General features: G+C 37.9%; 1 protein-coding gene across 8 annotated transcripts in view; it reads right to left on the bottom strand.

The window, feature by feature from the left end:
• The window catches only part of Luzp2 (leucine zipper protein 2), a 463,171-nt gene that overhangs the window by 148,025 nt on the left and 291,105 nt on the right, over window positions 1-24,041 (bottom strand). For 7 of the 8 annotated variants that reach the window (XM_051148628.1, XM_051148627.1, XM_051148626.1 and 4 more), the window contains exon 5: window positions 20,885-20,947. The exons of the other annotated variant lie outside the window; for it this stretch is intronic. In XM_051148628.1, coding sequence (XP_051004585.1) covers window positions 20,885-20,947 — 63 coding nt within the window. The remainder of the gene's footprint in view (window positions 1-20,884; window positions 20,948-24,041) is intronic. 8 annotated transcript variants of the gene reach the window in all.

Raw genomic sequence — 24,041 nt, 5'->3', positions numbered from 1 at the left:
TAGTAGCAATATACACTCTCAAATCTCTAATGTAAAAGTATCATTGGTTTGGAGCACAATATTATTAGATTAATTAGAACCTCTAATAAGTAGTTCTTAAAGCTCTAACTAAAGGTGAATTTTAACGAATTAAACCATCTACTTCAATGACTATTCTTCAAAATACCTAGGACTGATTTAATTTTTTCAATTTTTAAAAAATTATCATTTATTTACATTCTTGATGAAACTTCTAGTTAATAACTGAAACATGCTACAGTGTGCTTTAGTGGGCATCAGAGTTACTGTAAAACATTAAAAAAATTTTATACTCAGTGTTAAAAGTTATGAAGATGGAATTATTTTTATATCTATTGCAGAGAGTATTATTAGTACTATTGTTCATTGTAATTAAGTTATTAAAAGTGATATAAATTCATTAATGTGTCTTTCTTTTAAAAATGTATTAGGGACTTAACTATAAAGAATTGAACGCATTTCTACTTTAGATTGAAATGTATATTTTAATAACAAAAAGCAAGATAAAACCAATATTTGGTAAATTTAGTTGAAATTTTTACTCTCGCATAGATTCTTTAATAATAATTAGAAAGCCTAATATTTCTGGGATTTAAATTTCTCCTTTGAAGAATGTCAGGCTGCACCTAACACAAACCATCAAAGACTTTGAGCACAAAACGATAATCCAGCTTTTTAGGTCAGTGACCAAATTAGCTGCAATTGCAAGATGGCCTTCCATAGGAGAAGAGTTGAAAGAAAAGCACAATTATGTATAGAACATTTATTTTGGAATGCAAAGAAAGAATTTTTGCATGCACCAAAAAATCCATTTTCTCATGAAAGGTTAGAGGTCCATAACTACACTCCCCAGGGTTAGAGGTGACATTTTGTTGCTAGGTATTTTTTAAAGGTAGTGTTTCAGTACCTACCTCCGTCTGGCCTCAAAATCACCACTCATCTGCTTTAGCGCCTTTAGAGCCTTGACCATAGGCAAGGATAGGTGAAAACTAGCATGCTCGGCAATGTCGTATATTTTGCTGTTGTGTGATGTTTGGGTATTTTGTAAATGATGACTAGTAATTAATGGACACTCTTTGCTTCTGTGCAAACTTTTGATAAGTATCCTGTGTTCCAGGATTGATGCCAAGAGCCATGCAAGCAGAAATAAGTCCTCATTGACCAGAGGACATGGAAAATAGCTAAACAAATATTTCAATTATGTGTCAAGATGGTTACCTACAGCGCAAATTTTAACTTATACAATGAATGTTTTCAAATGCCTAAATAGGACATCTAAGAATGCCAGCTAAGCATAATACGTAAGGTATATATAATATATATATATATATATATATATATATATATATATATATATGTATGTATGTATATATATAATTACTATGTATACTACAGTTCCAGGTAGTGTTGTTGTATCCAGTTTGCAAATGGCAATTTGAAGTACAGAGAAACTCATAAAATCACCCCTTATCATGAAAAGTTGAATGGGGACCTGGGTGCAATCCATAGCCTTTTCTTTTGAGCACTACATCAAGATGCCTCTGATGTGGAAGAAAGCAGGAGTGTCTCAGATCATAATACTTCAAAAGCCAGAGACCTATTAGAGCACCAAGTGATTCAGCACATCTGGACAAAGGCTCTATCCTGGAGGAGCCAGAATAGAGAAGAGGAAAGAAGGAGGTGGCAGAGGTGGTAATACAGGATAGGAGATGAGAAAGGACCTGCGAACTTTTCAGGGGGAAAATGGCTAACTCAGGAGTAAAACAGGACAAGGTAACTACCAAATTCTTAGGCAGAAGAGGGGTAGAAATTACAGAGAGAATGCACGTGGAATCAGAGCAGAACACTAATGTGGTAAATGTGCAGTGCACAAATGTAATAGTATGGAATTCCTTATCAGAACAAGGGAGGGAGCAGGGAAATTATTGTCAAGAAGACATACTCTCAGGACTGTTTCATAGTTATTTCATCTATGTATCTATCTATGCATCTCTTCTTACCTATCATCTATGCATGTATGAATGTATAAGTGTATATACTAAGTATGCATGTCTATCATCTGTCATCTATCCATCCATCTATCTATCTATCTATCTATCCATCTATCTATCCATCTATCTATCTATCCATCTATCTATCTATCGATCCATCCATCTATCTATCTATCTATCCATCCATCCATCCATCCATCTATCTATCTATCCATCCATCTATCTATCTATCTATCTATCTATCCATCTATCTATCCATCTATCTATCTATCCATTTATCATCTATCTATCCATCCATTTATCTATCTATCTATCTATCTATCATCTATCCATTTATCATCTATCTATCCATCCATTTATTATCTATCTATCTATCTATCCATCTGTTTATTATCTATCCATCCATCTATCTATCTATCCATCTATCTATCTATCCATCTGTTTATTATCTATCCATCCATCTATCTATCTATCCATCCATCTATCTATCTATCATCTATCCACTTATCATCTATCTATCCATCCATTTATTATCTATCTATCCATCTATCTATATCTATCATCATCCACATTTGATATGTAATGTTTTAGGTGTCAAGATGAGAGGATAAGTGTGTAGCGCTAGTTCTTTCCTTCTGCTCTGTATGTTCCAGGAATTGAACTTAGGTGGCCAACCTTGACAGAATGTGCCTTTTCCTGTTGAGTCATCTCATGGCCATATTCTCAGATTTATAGTAAAGAAGAACTTCGTCTCCATTTTGTATATTTAATTGTGAATTTTGAGTCGGAGTCTTATGTACAGTTCAGGGTAGTTTTGAAATCATGATTCTCCTGCTTCAGCCTCTGGAGTACTGAGATTTCAGGTTAGATCATCATGAATGCCCTTATGAATATTTTAAATGTATGAATCTTGATAAAAGCTTAACATATTTAATATAGATTTCTTTGAATGTAGATGTCACTTGGCAGGAAAAATAAGAAGCAGGAACTATTTCTCCCCTGATTCATACAAACTTATAGGAAGAATCAAATTCTACCATTTTGGTGACTCATTCTAATTGCATTGCAGATGTTTTCTCACCAATATTAACATTATTTCCATGGTATTTACCAAGAAACAAATTAAGCATATGTTTAAAGGGTAAAGAGAGGCTAAGTGGCTGATTTGTGGAACTAGAAATAGAAGCTGAGTATCTACCATTGGCTCCCTGTGTGGAATTGCATCTGGCAAATGGTCTGACATTTAAAGGCCCAGAAGGTTGATGCATTTGTCTACCAGCAAACAATGAGCTCAAACGAGAAAAAAAAATTAAGATGGTATTTTTAAGGCAGTCACCTTTTCTTCTTAATTTACAGAAAAAAAATTCCTGTTAATCTTTGAATATTCCTGTACAAATTTAGATTTTCTTCAGATACACTCCCACGATTCATCCTAATATAATGAAAAATATATGTCACAAATTTATAACATTGAATCCACTAAGCCAATGTCAACTGCAGAATTCTCTCTGTACCCCTATGAGGAGCAATAGCCACTGTTAATAAAAATAAGTCTTCAGTTACTGAGAAGATAGCGGTACGTGGCCTTTTCTACCATCTGTTTGCTTTATTTATTTTATGTGGGGATTCTGTTTCTGTGTCTGCTTGAATTTCTTTCTACCCTTCTTGTTCTTTCATTTTAGTTTCCATTGTTTCTCTGCCCGACTTATGTTGAGATATCAGAGTTTCTAGAACATTTGAATGCAATGTATATAAACAGAACCTTCTGAGATGACTACACGGTTCTGCATCAACAGCAGTAAGGACAAAGTTGCTTTAACAGTTACCTAGGGATGTGAGGACAGTAAGTGTGGGCTGGAAAGCATTCAGGAATGAGATGCAGATTTGCTACGTCTGCAAGCCCTCTTTTCAGTTTCTTTTAACCTTTGAGTTATGATATAATTATATAGTTTCCTTTTTCCCTTTTTGCCATTCAAGCCCATACAAAGAAATGGAGGAAACTAAAGAATGCTGAGAGTGGGAGAAATAGTCTTCCCCAGGGAAGAACACACACACTGGTTATGCAAGACCGAGTGGTCATCCCTGAAATATGGGTATGAGTAATGTGCAGATTGAGCGAGTTCTACTGCCACATTTAGGCATATACATGGAGCAATGGATGAAGTCCTCTTAGCTGTGTGCAAGCCATTGCCAGGCAGGAAAAATTAGGGCAGATGACGTAGGAGATCTGATGTATTCTAGGAATTTACATGTTCAGAATATAAGCTAGCAAGTGAGCCATGGAGACCAGGACTTCTGACTCTGGCATTGGTTCTAAAACCACAGTAGACCTGTAGGGAGAAATCAAAGCTGGAAGGAAAAGAGGTCAGTGAGGACAAAGTAAATCCTCAGGAGTAAAATGAGGCCTATAAACACAAACTGGAACTCGTGTGGGTGGAATAAAGCACCAATCTTTTTTTTTGTTCTCTATTTTTTTTATTTACTAAATTGTTTACATGTTGATCTCCTCCTGGTCCCACCCTCCCTCTCTCTTCCTCCATCCCAGTCTGCTGGATGCCTTCCTCCCTTACCAACTGATCCCAGACAATCAAGTTTCTTCAAGACTTCCTGCATCATCTTCCTCTGTGGTCTGGCAAAGCCACCTAACCCAGAGGAAGTGGTCAAAGAGCAGGCAACAGAGTTCATGTTGGAGACAGTCCCTGGTCCCCTTAATTAGAGGACTACCTGGATCTGAGTGCTACTTAGATCTGAGTGATCTACCTGGTGACTGAGCTGCCTATCAACTATATCTGAGCAGGGGGCCTGGGTCTTCTCCATGCCTGATATTTAGTTGATGCATCAGTCTCCACAGGACCCCCTGATCCCAGATTTGTTGACTCTGTTGGTCTTTTTGTAGAGCTCCTGTCTCCTCGGGGTCCATCTGTGTCCCCACTCTTCCAAAATACTCCCTGCGCTCTCCTCAAAGTTTGGCTGTGAGTCTCAGCATCTGCATTGATCCCCTTTGGGTGGAGTTTTTCAGAGGACTTCTTTGGAAGGCCCCCATCCTGTTCTCTCTCTTCAATGACTTTCCAGTATTTGTTCTATTTGCCCTTCTGAATAAGAATTAAGCATCCTCAATAGGGTTTTTTTTTTTCACTTAGCTTCTTTAGGTATGTGGATTGTAGTATGGTTATCCTGTATTGTATGGCTAATATCTACTTATAAGTGAGTATATACCATGTATGTCTTTCTGGGTCTGGCTCATCTCACTCATGATGACCTTTTCCAGGTCCATCCATTGGCTTACAAATATCAAGATATCATTGTTTTTAATAGCTGAGTGATATTCCATTGTGTAAATGTAGCACAGTTTCTTTATCCATTTTTTGGTTCAGGGACATCTGGATTGTTTCCAGTTTCTGACTATTACAAATAAAGCCATTATGAGCATAGCTGAGCAAATGTCCTTACGATGTGGTGGGACAACGTTTGGGTATATGCTTAGGAGTGGTATAGCTGGATTTTGAGGTAGAGCTATTGCCAATTTTCTGAGAGAACACCAGATTGGTTTCGAAAATGACTGTATAAGTTTGCACTCCCAGCATTGAATTTTGATCTTAGCCATTCTGACAATGTAAGGTGGAATCTCAGACTTGTTTTGATTTGCATTTCTGACTTTAATGTTAGTGTTACCTTTAAGGAGAATGACTTTTATTGTCATAAAACTCAGCTCAGGACCAAAGTTCAAAAAAGGGATAACTGAAGCTACAGATCTGACACCCATAAGGTAATGGAAGTTGGGCATTGTGGATTGTGTTTCAGAAGCATGGGTCACCATGCACTGAGCTTCAGGGAGAGGGAGTGCAGTTTCTGTGAATACTCATGCATGGCTCCGGTTTTGGACATGCTGCCCAAACCCAGGACACTGCTGTCTGTGAACTCAGCTGTCCTCTGAATTTCCATGCAATCAGGTGCTGGAGCTCCATGCTTGTGTGGGGAAAGCATGTGTCTGCATTGCCATGTGACTTTGAGGAATCATGAAAAGGCAGCCACTTGAGAGCCATGTTTTCCCTCTGTAAAATTATAAGGAGAAAGTTCAAGATGATGTATTGAATATTTTCAAACATGCCATGGTCTCATTTGCACTTTGTATCAATGTGACTCACTCATAGAGTGGTTTCCTAAGCAGCATCATACTTCATATTCAGACACACACACACACACACACAGACACACACACACCTCCCACACATAGACTGCATTTCCCATACACAACTTCCCATCTACTGCAAAAAAATGCATCACATCTGTACACACTACACATTTGATACACAAATGTTTACATAACCTATATACACCATGCACAGGCATACTCACACATATAGATCAAACACACACACTACACATACACACATAATGTGCAAACATACACACACATACCATATGTACATATACACACAAACATACATATACATATATGTATGCACATGATACACACACATATAAATACAAACACCACACTCATATATACACTACATACACACACACACATCATACACTAAACCACCCCCGCATATACATACATATCATAAAACACACACACAAATATATACATGCCAAAATTATAGTTCATTTCTTTTAAAATGGTATTAACTTAAAAAGTATTTGGATTATGGTTAAAATGGCCTCATTCTCAGAAAGCTACTCCTGAAATCAGGCATGGAGACACAGCCTGTGATCTTGTTAATAAGGAAGCTGAGGCAGGAGGCTGTGGATTTGTAGCCAGCTTGTGATATACTGTGAGACCATGTCCCAAAGAACACATAAACAAGAAACAACCTGAAAACTCAATGCTGATTCCATAGGTGCCTTTCTGGTCCTGTCCATTTCTCCACCTTACTTCAAAACTGGTATACTATTTTTTACACACTGTATTTTCCTCACACAACAAGGAACTCACCATCTAAGCAGAAAGATGGCATGTACTTGCAGCTGGTGGAGGAAGCATGTCCTCAGAATTGCAGGTAGTAGGCTTAGGTGAGGTGTTAAAAAGAGAGATGAGAAGGAACGCTAACACATTTCACAGTTCCAGAAAGAAAGTAGCGTGGTGACTATTTCTGACCTACCATTAGGCACTAGTTCATTTCCTCAAAGCTTCTACAGGGCCCAGAAGCCTTTTCTTATATTACATTTGAAGCTGAGGAAAGTAAAGCCGCCCAAGCTAAAAAATCTTCATTCTGTTTGTTCACTTAGCTGTTTCCTAAAGAATGATTTTCATATTGGAAAAATTGTTTGGAGCCAGTTTAAAATAGGACAGCTTACAAGTAATAGCTCTCACATAGACACAGGCCTCTCTGGAAAGCCTGCCCTACAGCTTTTGCTTAACTGTGAAGGCGCACCCTTACTGCAAAGTCTTTGAGATTTTTATTTTCTCTATCATAAAAATCTGGCTTAGCTATTTTCCCATAGGGAATGCAATGACTGCAAACCAATTATTTTCTCTCTTATCTCATATTAGGCCACAGTACTTTTAAATTGGTACACTCTTTCTGAGACATATATAAAAATAAAATCATTTCATAGGTAAGGTCACCACTCTTAAGCCCTGGATCCCTGTCTCCTTATACAATGGTTGACTGGCATAGGTAGGATTTTAAGGACTCTTTTACTTTTGATGAAACTTTCTACGCAGGTCTGGCTGTGCTCACTCACATCTTTACATTTGTATACATCTGCTTTGAAGAAAGAGACTTTGCTTCAGGTGCTGTAAATTTCACCCAAAAAAAAAAAAAAAAATCACATTAAAAATAAAGTTCATGGACAAGAGTTTTAAGAGCCGTTTGATGGTGTACAATGTCTGTCCAGGTTTCCCATGCTGTGAAATCCCATTGTGGAAGCAGAGAAGAAAGAAACAGGAAAGAAGGAATGAAAGAGAGAAAAAAGAAAGAAGGAAAGAAAAAAGCAAGGAAGGAAGGAAGGAAAGAATTTTAATATAGCAATATGGCTGTTCTGGCAAGAAATCACATCCAAAGACCTAGGTCTGTGTAATTTGGAATAATACAGCTATGCCCTTAGTACATATCTTTAATGCCTCTGGCTGGAATGCAGACACACTTTTAATACACAGCTTTAACCCCAAACAATGATGTCTACTTGGAGCCAGTAAGGCAGACAAGAGAAAGATTTGACAGAACGAGTCACACATAGGATAAACTCAGTTTTCATGAGACTAGACAGAAAGGAAAGGCTACTTAAGAGCAGGACAGAGAGAAAGAGCAGGGAGTTTGATGCACTTCAGTTGAATGCAGTTGAGTTCATTTAGTTCCATTCACGTGTGTTCAGTTCATGCAGTCAGCGCAGTTCAGTTTGTAGAGTCCAGAGGCAATTTTTGCAAGCAGAGCAATTTAGTCAGAAGTTGAAAGAAGCCAGATTGAATCAGTCAGCTTAGAGAGGAGTTTAAAGGGAAAAAACAACATTTACAAAGAAAGGAAGAAAGGATGAATGGAAGAAAGGGAGAAAGAGAGGGAGGGAGGGAGGGAAGGAGGCAGGAAGGAAGGAAACAGGAGTGTTGAAGGATGTTTGTATGCATATGTATCCAGATGGTGACTTCTGTGCCCCGAGATCTGGTTGCAGTCCAGAGGTGGTCATTGTCAATTATAGGAAGAAACCACAGTCTTGTTCTCAATGTTGTATAAACACTGTTCTTCCAAACAGTTATCTCTGTTTGGGTAATAAGAAAGTTTATAAGGCAATGATTGGGCAGAGGAGAGGACAGGCAGGACTTCTCTCCTAACCTTGGGGTCTCAGGTAGTGAAAAAGGAGAGAAGAAGAAGTTGCCACAAGGAGTTCACCATAGATACAGAGATTTACAGCAGAAGGCCCAGACAATACTGAGATGGCAAGTTAAAGGGCACACACACACACACACACACACGCACGCACGCACGCACGCACGCACGCACGCACACACACTTTGTCTTCCAGCTATGCTTTCCACACAATTTATTCTATTTTTGGGGTTTTCCACTGAGGTTTTAACTTGGCTTATTGGATTTTTAAATTTCCAGCATCCTTTCAATTTGAGGTTTGTTTAGTAATGCTCTTCATTGAATTCTATTTTCCCATGTTAGATGAGCATCCTTATGTCATTCTTCTCTTTGCTTTTGTTATCTTGAACTACGTCCACATTCCGTTTGAGCTGTAATACTGTCTGCATGAGCAAACACCACCCTAGAGTTAGTGCATCCCATGCTGACTCCTCTGTTGCCTTCCAGTGTAAAGTGAGAAAAAAAAAACTTTCCATTTCTTCTACAGTTTCCCAAATTTCTATTTTTAGAAAGACCTCCTATTACACCATGCTACGTATTAACCATCTAAAACTGACATTAACATTCTCAATAAGCTATTTTATAGAAATGGCACTTTGTTCATGAAGAATACCTTGCATGTATTCTCCTGTAACATCAGAGTTACACTTAGTTTGCTGCCTTGTGGAGCAGTACAACATAGCACAGACTTCATGAAAACAGATGCAGAACATTTCATTATCTGATATCATAAGGTATTTTTAAATGTCATATTCCCCAACTTGGTTTAAATCTGCCATGTTTTTTATATTTTTTTCTCTTTGTTCCATTCATAGCTTTAGAATTCTTACCAATTTCCATATTACAAATATTTATAATATCTGGTAAAAATATTTTTGCTTCAGAACAGAGTCTTTGAGAGTTTCCCTTGTATACTCAAGGCAACAACAACGAATATCAAGCACCCCAATGTCTGTGTGCTTAATGCTTTTAACCCATTAAAAGTTTTTAAGCATCATTCCTCCATCTTTTATAAGCTTCCATTTATTCTGTCTCAAAAAAGGTAAAATACTGGTGTTTTTCATCTCAAAATAAAAATCGAAGATATTATCCAGAAGAAATGAACCAGATTCTCTGATAGGTTTATCACAAAAGCAGAGATTTTGTCTGAAGCCATAAAACCAAACTCATACTCATTGAGAGAATCTTTCCCTGAAATGGTGATAGTGAATGTTCCCATAGGGGAGGAGGCTTCTTGCACCACATGCTGCCACGCCCAGAAGTGTGCACTCCAGAGAGGTGAGGGCTTTGTATTTATTACTTACTTATAGAGTAATGTGTGTATAAGCATACATATTTTGTATTATACATACATACATACATACAACATACATACATACATGTATCAAATCTCCTAAGGCCCCAAGACCTTAGCCCCCCAGATCATGGTACAACAATGAGAAGGAGATAACCTTTTAACCTGTGGCTTTAGTATCTTCTACATACACACACACACACACACACACACACACACACACACACACACACACACACACATACACACACACAGAGAGAGAGAGGAGAGAGAGAGAGAGAAGAGAGAGAGAGAGAGAGAGAGGGAGGGAGGAGGGGGAGGGAGGGAGATAGAATATTGAAGGAGAGATAAACCTGTTTTTGTTATGATCCCAAATGTGGGATGGGGAACAGTCTTGTGAGAGAACAGGTGAGGTTAATCCACTAGAAGGCAAACCACCTCGTGCGGGAGCTTGATTGTTGCCAGCTGAAAAGATCCATGAACAGACTCTGGGAGGAAATATGTATGTGATCCAGAAACAAGAGGCAGGGCTTTTTGGAGACTTGGGATAGTTTTGGCTGTTCATTGCTCCACTTTAAGACACTCCTAGAGAAAACTGCTAGAGGGAAGGCTTCAGGGATCCAGGATCATGCTGAGGTTCCAGGTTCTGATTACTCCAGGTTCCAGCAGAAGAAATCCTGCTGATTACACCAGGAGAATTGTTCCTCGGAACTGATATCCTCATGGTTTTGTTTTTGTATTCTCTAATCTCCTTTTCCTACCAGTTAGGTTAGTTGGGTTATAAGTGAGGTACTCTTGGTTAATAAGTTCATAATAAAATACATTTGTTAGGAAAATTGAGCCTACAGAGAATGAATTTTGGTGCCTAAGGCCAGGAACTTAAAGAAACTTATTCTATTCAGTGTGTGTGGGTATGTGTGTGTGTTTGTATTGTAACTATAAAACATAATATAAAAAATAAAGTTACACTATTGTTTTGAAACACCAATTGGGATAGATTTATCCTATTCTAACAATGATTAAGTGGTATAGATATTAATACATGCTTAAATTTCTCTGAGGTTGACATAAATCTATAATTACCTTGTTAACAAACCAAATTATGATCAAATTAAAACTATTCTGACAGCAGGGAAAGGAAAATGCGGCAACAGAAAGAGCATTTCAGTGTCTGGCTGGGTTTGAAGAGCGGAAGTATTTACAAAGCAGGGTAGGATAACTGGACTCACAAGAGCCTCTCTGACTGTGTCACACTGATTCATGGACTGTGGTTCTGGACTCTGAATAACAAGGAAAAATGAAGGTGAGTACAAGTGTTGCCCATTCTGGTATTTTATTTATCGTAAATCATGAGCAAATGTGGTCAAGGAAGAAAGCATGTGACCCTCCCTATTACACATTAGTCTACTACTATGTTAGTTTACAGGCTTTGTGAGTCTCCCTCTCACTGTCCCCTGCATAGTAGACAAAGAATGCAGACTCATTCATCTTATTTTCCTCCACATATAGGTTTGTGTCTAAGGCTCGGGAGAACTGTAATGAAGACACGGGGCATTGTACCAAAATCTTTACGTTTTATCCTGAAGAAATGGTATGCTTGCTGACATTTCAGCTCAGTCTCATAATTAATAACAGTACATAGTATCTGCCATTGCTTTGTGGCTTCTTGTTCTACATAGAACTATTCCCTCCTAAAGAGAAGGCTCAGGAGACACAGGGAGCTCATAAAAATTTCAAGAAAGTGCTATGCCATGATCTTATGTGCAGCATACAAGCTGTAAACAATTCTCTAAGAGGAAAGCTCAGTGGAGCTTTCTCTATGTTGGGCAGGGAATACTGACTGTTGTGAGTCCTTATCCTTGGACTTTTTGAAGGACGTGTCTGCCTAAGTCACAAATTCTCCTATAAATAATTCCTCCTCCACAGTCATGCAAGCAACATAGATATGATCATAGATTTCACAAGTTGCATTTGAACAGAATCATTTCTTTGCCCCATCCTTGTCCTGTCTAATGGGGGTAAATTGGAGTAGATTTCCCCAGGAAACATCATGAACCATCGCCAGAGAACACTTAAATTATTCACACTAACAACAACAGCCTGGTTATTATGCTGATCCCCTCCTTCCCTACTGATTTTCCTGCTGCTACTTATGAAATAACCAAAATTTGTGTCTTAGTCAGTGTTCTATTACTGTGAAGAGACACCATGACCATGGCAACCCTAATAAAGGAAAGCATGTAACTGTAACCCCTTGCAAAATCAGAATAAAAAAGCAGATCATATAATGGTACAGAATGTATATTACCATTTGAAAAGGGAGTATAGTGAGCCCATACTGGACCAAAGTAAGACTTAAAGAAAACACGTGGAAAAAATCCAAACTCTGCATCTCCATATCAGATGTCAAAATGTGCTTTAGATCTCCAACTCCTTTCAGTTTCATAGACTGCAACACACTTTTCACTCTTAGACTGATTCCACACTGTTAGCAGCTTTCCTTGGAAGGTATTTCATGACTCTGCTATAGCCATCATCTTGGGGAATCCAGGCTTCACTTTCTTTTTTTTTTTTTTTTTTTTTTTTATTAATTTATTCTTGTTACATCTCAATGTTTATCCCATCCCTTGTATCCTCCCATTCCTCCCCCCCCCCATTTTCCCATTATTCCCCTCCCCTATGACTGTTCCTGAGGGGGATTATGTCCCCCTATATATTCTCATAGGGTATCAAGTCTCTTCTTGGCTACTTGCTGTCCTTCCTCTGAGTGCCACCAGGTCTCCCCCTCCAGGGGACATGGTCAAATGTGAGGCACCAGAGTACGTGAGAAAGTCGTATCACACTCTCCACTCAACTATGGAGAATATTCTGACCATTGGCTAGATCTGGGAAGGGGTTTAAAGTTTACCTCCTGTATTGTCCTTGGCTGGTGCCTTAGTTTGAGCGGGACCCCTGGGCCCAAATCTGCAAAATAAAAGGATCCAGAGGGTCCTAGAAATCTACAAGTAGAACAATATGATAGCCAGGCTTCACTTTCGCAGCTTTACACAATAGCCTCTCTGAGCCTCCCTTCAGGGACATCCCCGACACTCACCTGGACTTAGTGGCTCTTGTTAGTCATGGAGGGAGATTTTACAACCAGTGTCTTGTATTTTTTACTACAAAGCCAGAACCATGTGACTGGGGCTGCCAGGTTCTTCTGCTTGCTGGGGCTGGGACATGGCCCTGCTGTTCAAATATATTTTAATTGGCTTCCTGCTTCCTGTGATTTTTTTTTCACCGTTTAAGCTTTTTGTAGTCCCCTTTGTCTTTTCTATAACTCCTTTTAACAAGTTAGGTGCTTAGATGGGTAGGGTCTTGCCCGGAAGTCACTATTCGCAGTACTCCATTTAGCATCAGGCTTTTCTTTAAACTTTTTATCTCTTGAGCACTGGATTTAGTTCCATTACAATTCCTGGTGCTCACTTTTCTCCTTCAGTTGTACCTTTTGTATTTTTCCTTGTTCAGCCTGCTCTTTTCATCATAGATCTGTATAAGAATGACCACTAATAGCCACATGACACAGTTGGTACCAGACTGTCTTGATGTCTCCTCTACTGATGCCATTAACCCAAAATTCTTCAATTTAGCCTCAAGAAGATCTTTAGGACAAGGGGAGAAGCCAAAACATCACAAAGATGGTCTGTATGCCACCTAGTAATATTCTTCTCCTCTGAACAACCTTGAGGCCATCATTGTCACCACTGCTCTCTGTACCACCGTCTTCCATGATCCCATTAATATGGCCCATCAAGTCTCTCCTCAAAACACTCAGCTTCTTTCCTAATCAAAAGCCCCAAAGATAGATGTTTTAAGTTGATAGAGATGAGATATAATAGATATTGATTCAGAATTATAAGCCTATAAAGGGGAAGGAAGTCCCCCTCAGTCACAGTCATAGGGGAGGAGAGTAAGGGGAAAATGGGAGGGAGGGAGGAAGGAATGGGAGGATACAAGGGATGGCATAACCATTGAGATGTAATAAGGATAAATTAATAAAATAAAATAAAATAAAATAAAATAAAATAAAATAAAATAAAATAAAGAATTTTGGACTCACCAAGATAGGAAAGATGTTTTCTTCAGGCCTGCCAAATACGAATAGCCAAAATGCTATGAATGTAACATTTATGTTATTTGTGATTGTTGCATGGTTCTTCTTGCTGTATGCAGTTTATTTTATTTATATGTAATAATATAAATGTATATGTAGAAAAGAAACATAATAAAAAATAAAACAAAACAGAACAAAGTCCCCAAGACCACATTTCACCAACAAGAAGCATGGTCAGGCCTGTTCTCCGGTACCAACTGGGATTTCAAGATCCCAAGCCGGGCCCATTTTCTTGCTTTCTTTTTCTGCTGCCTATGGATCTGGACATAATTTGAGCCAATTCTTCAGTACCAGGACCATATCTTCCTGCATGTTGCCACACTCCCTGGCCAGAAGGCAAGGGACTAAATCTCTGCAACTGTAAGCAATCCCTAATTAAATGCTCTTAAAAAAATAGCAATAGAATACTGGCTAAGACAATTTGTGTAACAATAGAAAGACATTCTGTGGTCATAGATAAATGGATAGATAAATGGATAGATAGATGATAGATAGATAGATAGATGGATAGATACATAGATAGATAGACTCTGCTCTGCTAGTCCCAAGGCCATGCCTTTTTTCCCTTCCAAGTACTGATAGCCAAGTATGCTAGCTTGAAAAAGGAGCACAGAGTTCATATTTTTAAACACTTGTTTAAAAACATTTCCAATATTGTGTTCTAAATGTAGATAAGCCAGAAAACTGTATAGAGTTATAAAAAAGAGTCAGAACCATAAATATGTGTTAAATGACGAAGCTATAAAAATAGCTTGGTTGATGACATTGATAACTGTAGATAGTTCACTTTTATTGGACTTTTACTGAGGACAGGGCATTTTACAAAAGTATAAAGAAACAAAAGCATTCTTGAGTATTCAGAGAAGCTCTAGGTAAATCCAAATATCATTTAAAGTAATCTAGGCAACTGTTTGTTATACCCATGGTCATTCATTTCAGTGGAATTCACACTGAGTTTATCATCAGCCAAGTTATATACTCCTGTTTCTACAAAAAAAAAATGTCTAAAAATTATTCAGTGAAATTTAAGAAATCATCAGGAGTTTAAAATCCAACTCTGTTACATTTCCTAGTAACATTCATAGAATAAAGTGACTAAGTCACTGATGTTGGCAAAATTCTCTCCTGGACTTGGAGATGTAGTAATATACAATATATCTGACTTGGGGAGAATTTGAGTCCTATTTCTAGAACCCCAGTGGGTGGCTCACAATGACCTGTAGCTCCAGCTCCAGGCCCCCCCCTCTCTCTCTCTTACACACACACACACACACACACACACACACACACACACAGACACACACTATCCTCCATACACCGTCCCATCTCCACCACCACACACATACACATACAAATGCAAACAGCCCTGCCCCATACACATCTCCTACACACGATGCACATAACACACAAAAATAAATCTTTAGAGGGCTCCAATTTTTTTACTCTCAACCCACATCAAGCCTTTTGTGTCCCCATATTTTCCTTTTTGTATCCTCCTCCCTTCTCTTTCTTCCTTCACTTTTATTTCCTGTTTTCTAGTTTTTTTCCGAGACAGGGTTTCTCTGTGTAGCATTGGCTGTGCTAGACTCCCTTTGTAGGCCAGGCTGGCCTCCAACTCACAGCAATCCACCTGCCTCTGCCTCCTGAGTGCTGGGATTAAAGGCGTGTGCCACCATATCTGGCCTCTAGTTTTCTATTTTTTTTTTATTTTAGTTTTTCAATGAAGTATATCACTAGCTGAGTATAAGAACTGCCTCTCTTTGCCATAAGCAAAAGACAGGAGTGCATTTAGTAGCACTAATTAACATCCATAGTTCTTTTTTTATGAATTTGATCTACACTATAGATTTGAAATTTATTTACCTGTATGTGCATGTGTATGTAACATATTGAAAACATAAAAAGAAATAATCCTCACAATTTCATAATCTTATTATGAGCTATTGAAAATAGCCCATTCTACTCAAACTATGAAAAAAATATAGTCTAGTTAAGGAATATTTATTATTACTCAACAAACTTTTACCAAATGTTTAATGTGGTCCAGAAAATGCATGAAGGATATAATGCTGAAAAGTTAGTCTTCATTTTTGTAGTTTTAAAAAACAATTAGCTTGTATTGTTAGTACAAATGTACTACCCACTTAATATTTATTAATAGGTAAATTTTATGCAGTGTGTCCATCCCACTGAAAAGTATAGAAGGAGAATGACCGTGTAGATCCAATAGTTACATAATCTAATCCAGAAACATTAATTACTATAGAGAGTCAAACAGAGAGGTGCAAGGCTTTCTGTTATGCATGAACTTTATGAGGCTACAACTTGTCTTAGATTAAGGCTTCATTATTATTTATGTATAATACAAATTATTGTTTGTGATATTGAAATAATAATCTATTTGGGACACTGAGTCTCCCTATCGGTGTCCTGAGTATTAGTTGTATATTTGTAATCTTGTAGCATTTTTCTCTATCATTTCACATACGGAATTCACTTATCTATCCTTCTGTCATGTAAGAAGCACTCCTTCTACCTTGTTAGGTTTTTTGGAATGGAATTTCTCATAAGATCCCCTTTGTTAAGGCTCTAAGAATTTGTGACCTTTTAACTCTCCTGTATTTGGTCTTGTGTTTGAGTAAAGACTAACGGAGTTCCCACTAAGAGGGTAAAACCATGACAAGCTGAGACACAAGAGCTACCTTCATGGTCCCATTAGCGGTGATGACACTGGTTCCAGGATGCACAGTGCTGGGGAGATGAGAAACAAGTACAAGCAAGTATGGAAACATGGAAGATCAGAGTAAAAACAGCTCTTCATTTCTTTCAAGACACAGGTGGAGGTGATTGTCTAGTATTATGTCAGAAGATGTTCCCTGCCACTGTTGATGTAGATCACAAATATATGAAAGAAGCATACAACAGGAAGAGTACAGACTTCTAACATATTTAGAATGAGGAGGAATTCTAGATAAGGAAGCAATAGTAATAAAGACACAGTGATTCAGTATATTTTGCTTGACCTGGGATTAAAAATTATTAAACTATTATTTTCCCTCTGTGTTCAGGAGTTTATCATGGAAAGGAGTTTGAAAGTTAGGAGGAAAAACAAGAGAGTCAGGAGGTAACAGAAATGTCAATGTTTTTCTAGATATATTTTCTTTTTATAACTCTGGTATCTTCTATAACGAACCCTCCTTTCCCAAGGGAAATCTATTTGTTTTAAGTGAAGGAATCCTACACAAGCTAAGGGTATAAATGTGAATAAGGCATGACTAACTAAACTATCCATTTTCTTGGCTATACCGATTGCTACAGGAATGTTGGTAATTTAGAATCTTGGTGATTTCTGTTAGAACAAGCCAAGAAAATTCTCTTTATTCCCTGTTTCTATGATGAAGGGATGTGAACTGAATGACTGGGACTTTTGTTTGGTTTGGAGAGAAACACATGAGGATATGGATGATGTCTGTGAATATAGGCTAGAGGCCAAATATCATTACCAAGACAATATTTGTGAAAGCACAGCAGAATGAAGAGTTAATTGCCTCAAAAATCTAATAATCATGATGATTGCTGAGAGCTTAATAAGTTCCAAATGTCGCACATGTGTTGTTTTCACATGTTCTAAAGTACCAACAATTCAAACTGTATGAAAGGTAAAGTAACTTTAACAAATGACACGAAACCAAGAATTCATGTTTACTTCTCCATGAAGAATCATAGGCAGAAGCCTCCATCAGATAAGAAAAAAAGTCATGCAGATCTGTCTGGGAATACAGATGAACTCCCAACTTGAGAGATTCTAAGATTCTACGAATGTGAGTATCTTACCATCATTTTCAGTAATGACGTACATGGTGACATTAGTTGCTCACAACGTGAAATAAAAGGGTGTTTATGGCAGACTGTAGACTGCCCTGAGAGAGAGAATGAACATCCTCGTCTTATTTCTGCCATGGCAAAATATCTAATGGAAAGCTCTTTCCTGTGGTTGTCTGTGATAGAGGCAGTTTTCAGATTTATTTTTGTGTGTGTTACACATTGGCCATTGCAATCTCATTGCCTTTACTGAAGAGCCTCTTACATCGGATACTTCCAATCTTGGTTCAGAGAGTAAAAACACATTGTTTTCTACTTTGTTTGCTTGAAATTGCACCCAGCAACAACAAACCACCAAAATTAACCACCATTTTTTTCACACAAATAAATAATTAGAAATGAGTTTTGCCTACAAGAAATAAAGCATTATTTTTTTTTTGGTATTCCTTATTTCATTCCAAAGACACACAGATTTACACTCAATAATATTTCTGATTCTCACTTACTAAAATCTGCTAAACTTCCTATTATCAAGCCACCAAAATACCCAAACAAGTGGAATGGTTTAAAGATTACCAATCCTGTATTCACATCCACTTGGAAACTCGGAATGTGAACTAATTTAGAACTAAGATTTTTGTACATGTAATAATAACAAAACAATGTCATAACAGAGTAGAGTGGGTACTGAATCTAAGGAATTGATTTTATACACAGAGGAGATGGTATATAAAGAGTAGAGTCCCTGTTAGGACACAAGCAGGACCTGGAGTGGTATTACCCCAAGTTGAAGAATTCCATAGAGGGCCAAGAGACCACAAATGCTAGGAGGAAATAAGGAAGAATTATTTCCCAAAACTTCAGGCAGGCATGGGCTACACTGATTTTTGTTTCTGACACGTTGCCTTCAAATCTTTGAGGCAGTTCTGCCATGCTGAGTTGCTTGGTCATTGGTACTTTCCCCATTAGCTCTAGGGATTTATTTGGATGATTCATAGTATACTTTAAACGCTAGGTGCAAATTATGCATAATAATAGACTGATCAAAAGCCATCCCAATGAAGAGAAGGTGGGAGAGGGTGTGGAGAGGGGCACTGAGGGTAGTGAAGGACATCTGTGAGATGAGCTGGAGACCTGGACAGAGTAGGCTCCTGGGATAATATGGAGGTGACTCTAGCTGAAGTTTCCAGCTGGCGGGGGGGGGGGTTGACATGGAAACTGAAATGGCCACCTCCAAGCTAGGTAGGGCTTCCAATGGTGGGAGGGGGGCACCAACACCTACACAAAACCTGCAACCCAAAATTTACCCTGTATATAGGATGTGCAGGTATAAAGACGAAGCAGAGAATGAGGAAATGTCCAATCAATGACTGGCCCAACCTGAGATCCACTCTATAGAAGAAAACCAACCCCTGCTACGATTAATGATACTCTGCTATGCTTGCAGATGGGAGCCTAGCATAACTGTCCTCTGAGAAGCTCCACCTAGCAAGGGATCAAAACATATGCTGAGACCCACAGCCAAACATTTGGCAGAGCTAGGAGAATCTTTGGGAGGAGTGGGGTCTGGGTAGAAGGTTCTGGTGGGGATAAGAACTCTTCAAGAAGACCAAAAGTGTCAACTAACCTGGGCCCATAGGGGTTTACAAAGAGTGAAGCACCAACCAAGTAACATGCATGGACCGGACTTAGGCCATGGTACATATGTAACTGATGGGCAGCTTGGCCTTCATGTGGGTCCTCTAGCAAGTGGAGCAAGAGTCATATCTGACATGGACCTTCTTGCCTGTTTTTGGATCACTTTCTCCTCCCTGGGATGCCTTGTCTGACCTCAGTGGAAGATGATGTGTTTAGTCTTGATGTAAGTTGATGTGCCAAGGTGACTTTGTTTGTGTGGGGAGGGCTCCCACTTTCTGAGAAGAAGGGGAGGGGGAAAGGGGGGAAATGTAGGAAGGTGGGGCTGGGAGGAAAGGAGAGAGGGCGGCTGTGACCAAGATGTAGAATGAATAAATTTAATTAAAAAAAAAAAAGCCAACCCAAGAGATGCAAGTCACCAGGAATAAAGTTAGAATGTTGTGAGGAAATATTAAAATATCCCAAGCACATCTTGGATTCAGGTTATATGTGAGGCAGAACTTACAACCTTTTCATGTACCTGCAGTATGAGAATCCATTAGGAATAGTGACCTGAAGCACCTCATCACATTATGAAATAGCTATCCCCTCCACAGCAATGTGTTCACCGAGGCAAGGAAAGGGAATGGTTACCTTAGGGAGATTTACAGCCAAGTATATAGAGTTGAACTGAAATGGGCTTCTGCTTAATTTATTAGAGTTTACTCTACAACAGGGTTCACTGGCATTTAGTTCTTTTGTTGGTTGCTGAATTCATAGACTCCTTTTAAGACAATTAACCCTGCTTGTTTAAGAATGAAATATCCACATGTATCATTTCCTATCATTTTAGGACAGTTAAATACATGACGATGATGATCTTTAACAGGAACTTCTCTGCATGTAGAGAATGATGAGTTAAAAGTCAGCTTTAATATTCAAACCTACAAGTACTTTCCGATTATCTTAAAAAGTAAAACTATCAATGAAATGAAATCTTTTCTATTTCCTAAGCTCATTACAGCTGTGAGGTGGTTACTCTTAACATATTTTTTCTTCTCTATTAGTATGTAACTGAAGCTCAACTCAGAAGTAAAATTCTACAAACTTCTGGTAGATCCTTATGTGAATTTTTTTCTGTGTTTTCTTTGATTAATGTACAAATTTTCTGTAACTTGAAAATTACCTCATTCTGTAAGTCACGGATCATTTTGCTTTTCCTTTCCACTTCAGTCTTCAAAAAATTAATCTGAAAACAAATAAAATATTATGGATACACATTCTCATTATATGACCATAATTTTATTTCATATAATTCTGAGGTATACTAAAATTATTATGGTTTTAATATAAATATTGAAAAAGAAAGGTTAAAGTTTTCATTAACTAAAACCTTTATTTCCTTAATCTTTGTTCAATTTGTACATTACATATTATCATGAAAAATATTCCTTGAATTAAAGGTTTGTGTAAGTTTTCAAAAACATAATTTTTATATTAGTGACATTTATTCATCTTTGCTTTACTTAATGCCAATTAATCTACATTAGTTTTTAAATTAATTATGGAACTAATCAAGTTTGGGTTACTGATAACAAAAAATTAATCAAGGTGATGAAAATTACTGATATAACGCCAAGTACAGTGGATTAAATAATTTGGGCTAACTTTCAGCTTTACCATATACATCCATCCTTTCATGACAGCTTCTGTTATCAAAATTCTGAGGTAGTGTGTATGAGAAATCCACAACACAGTAAATAATTATCCCCAGGTTTGACTCCAAAATATAGTGCCACCCATTGTCTTTGCTACGGTGTTTCAGCTAAGGCTCCCAGAGAGAGCCAGCTGCTCTGAATATCAGGCAGATGGAAGATGTTATTGACCACCATTTTGGATGTGGTAAGTCGAATGTGCTCACATAACTAGAAAGAAGAGAAGAGTAGGCTTCAGAGAGATGCAATGAAGCCAGTATAATGTAGACACCTGAGTCGTATAGACAGAGGGCTACAAGAATGATTCCAGGTGGAGTCTCTGATGTTTTCAAGAGCTGCAATGGCTATAATACCTAATAGAGGCTTCATGGCACCTGAGTCTTGATCTTTGCTTTCCATAAAGGGCTGCTGGAACCTTACATTACCTGTAAGTGCCCTGTCCTTAAGAGAATCCATGAATATAGCTCCATTTGTTACTGAAAACTCAAGCCAAATCATTTGACAGTGATGGCATATATAAAGTAGGAAATGCTTAAGAACTACCATGCTTATTTGGTCATTAATTCTCAAGGTAAATTTGGACTATAGGAATGCTTGTGTCCAAGAAACACCATTAATCACATTCACTGTAGAGAATTCAAGATGATTGTAAAACAAAAATTACCTGAAAGGGCATGATGCTACCTGAAATTCTATAGATTTGTGGAAGTAGGACATGCCTACTGAGGGACAGATTTCACAACTAGTTCTACCTAGTGTTTTGTTGGTAAGAAAAGCTTTTAATCATGAAATTGCAATCATAGTTTCATATGTAATCTTCTTCACTGATGCCAAGCCCTCATATGTTCATACTATTCACTATGTTTTCCATAGCTAAAATTCATATTTATTAGGAATATACTGAAATAGATCCTGCCTATAATTCTTTAAATACTCCACACAGACATAAAATCTTGAGAATATGAAACACAAATATATTCAGAATACTTAAAATATTAACATTTTGAGATCACTGGCTTAGAATCCCAGCAGTATTTAACTTCCCTGCAGAAATAAGCATTCCGGTATTTACTTCAATAGTGGTTTTCAGGTTCAAAATACCAAGGATTTGCTGTGAGCAAACCATGGAAGAACCGTGCTTCTTTGTTTGATGAGGATAACAGCTATGAGGCAAGTTTTGCTTTAGATTTATGTCTCATCCAGGACAAGTTAAGCCATAAAAGTTAACAGGAGTCATGAAATGCATCCAAACACCATTAATATCTTTAATTATCATGGCCATACCTGCTAGTTTGTTATCCCTGCTGTCAGCTAGCCTTTGGCTGTGCAAACCTAAAGCTGAATGATTTCTCAATGCAACATGCATGCAGAGATAAAAAGTAAATCTTTATGTCTTCATGAAAAGAGTTTTGGAGCTTGATTTTATAAAGGTGTATCTACTGTTCAAATAGTACAAATTTTCAGAAACATTTTCTTTCACATTATGTGATTTAATAAATAAATTTCTTATTGAGTTTCACAGAATTTTATGTTGGACCAGGATAAAAACAAGACCAAGAACATGAAAAAACAAAAACAACAAGAACAAAACTTCACTTACTGTAACATTTTTTGAAATAGAAATGTACAATTTTTCATTTGAATAAAAAGGCCACAATTAAATATTCAATCAAGGTTACCATAAAAATATATTTATTCTTTAAATATCAAATGGATAACCCAGGGGAAACACCTACAAGCTTGTCTCTGAGGGAGTTTCCAGAGACATTTTGTTGAGAAGAGATGACCCAGTCTAAATGTGAGATGCTCCACTCTACGAGTTGAATAAATAAAGAAAAAAAAGAAAAAACACAAATGACTGAGAAGTATTTATTTATTTATTTTTATTTTTTTTTATTAATTTATTCTTGTTACATCTCAATGTTTATCCCATCCCTTGTATCCTCCCATTCTTCCCTCCCTCCCATTTTCCCATTATTCTCCTCCCCTATGACTGTTCCTGAGGGGGATTACCTCCCCCTGTATATGCTCATAGGGTATCAAGTCTCTTCTTGGCAACCTGCTGTCCTTCCTCTGAGTGCCACCAGGTCTTCCCCTCCAGGGGACATGGTCAAATGTGAGGCACCAGAGTACGTGAGAAAGTCATATCCCATTCTCCACTCAACTGTGGAGAATGTTCTGACCATTGGCTAGATCTGGGTAGGGGTTTAAAGTTTACAGCCTGTATTGTCCTTGGCTGGTGCCTTAGTTTGAGCGGGACCCCTGGGCCCAAATCTGCCTATCATAATGTTCTACTTGTAGGTTTCTAGAGAAGTATTTAAAGAACACTAAGTTCCTTAGTCATCAAGGAAATGTAAATCAAAATTATTTTTAGATTTTACCTTACACCAGTCAGAATGGCCAAGATCAGTAAAACAAATGACAGCTAATGATGGCAAGGATTTGGAATCAGGGATGCACAACGCTGGCAAGATTGCAAACTGCACAGTCATTATGGACATCAGTGTAGAGGTTCCTCAGGAAGATCAGAATCAACCTACCTCAAAGACAAGACATACCACTCTTGGGAATATATCCTAAGGACTCTAGATCCTACTACAGAGGCTCAACTACGCTTATTGCTGCTCT

The sequence above is a fragment of the Acomys russatus genome, chromosome 7 (genome assembly GCF_903995435.1).
Source record: "Acomys russatus chromosome 7, mAcoRus1.1, whole genome shotgun sequence".
Classification (NCBI taxonomy): domain Eukaryota; kingdom Metazoa; phylum Chordata; class Mammalia; order Rodentia; family Muridae; genus Acomys; species Acomys russatus.
The sequence above is the reverse complement of the archived record's forward strand: the minus strand, read 5'-3'. Positions and strand labels throughout refer to the sequence as shown.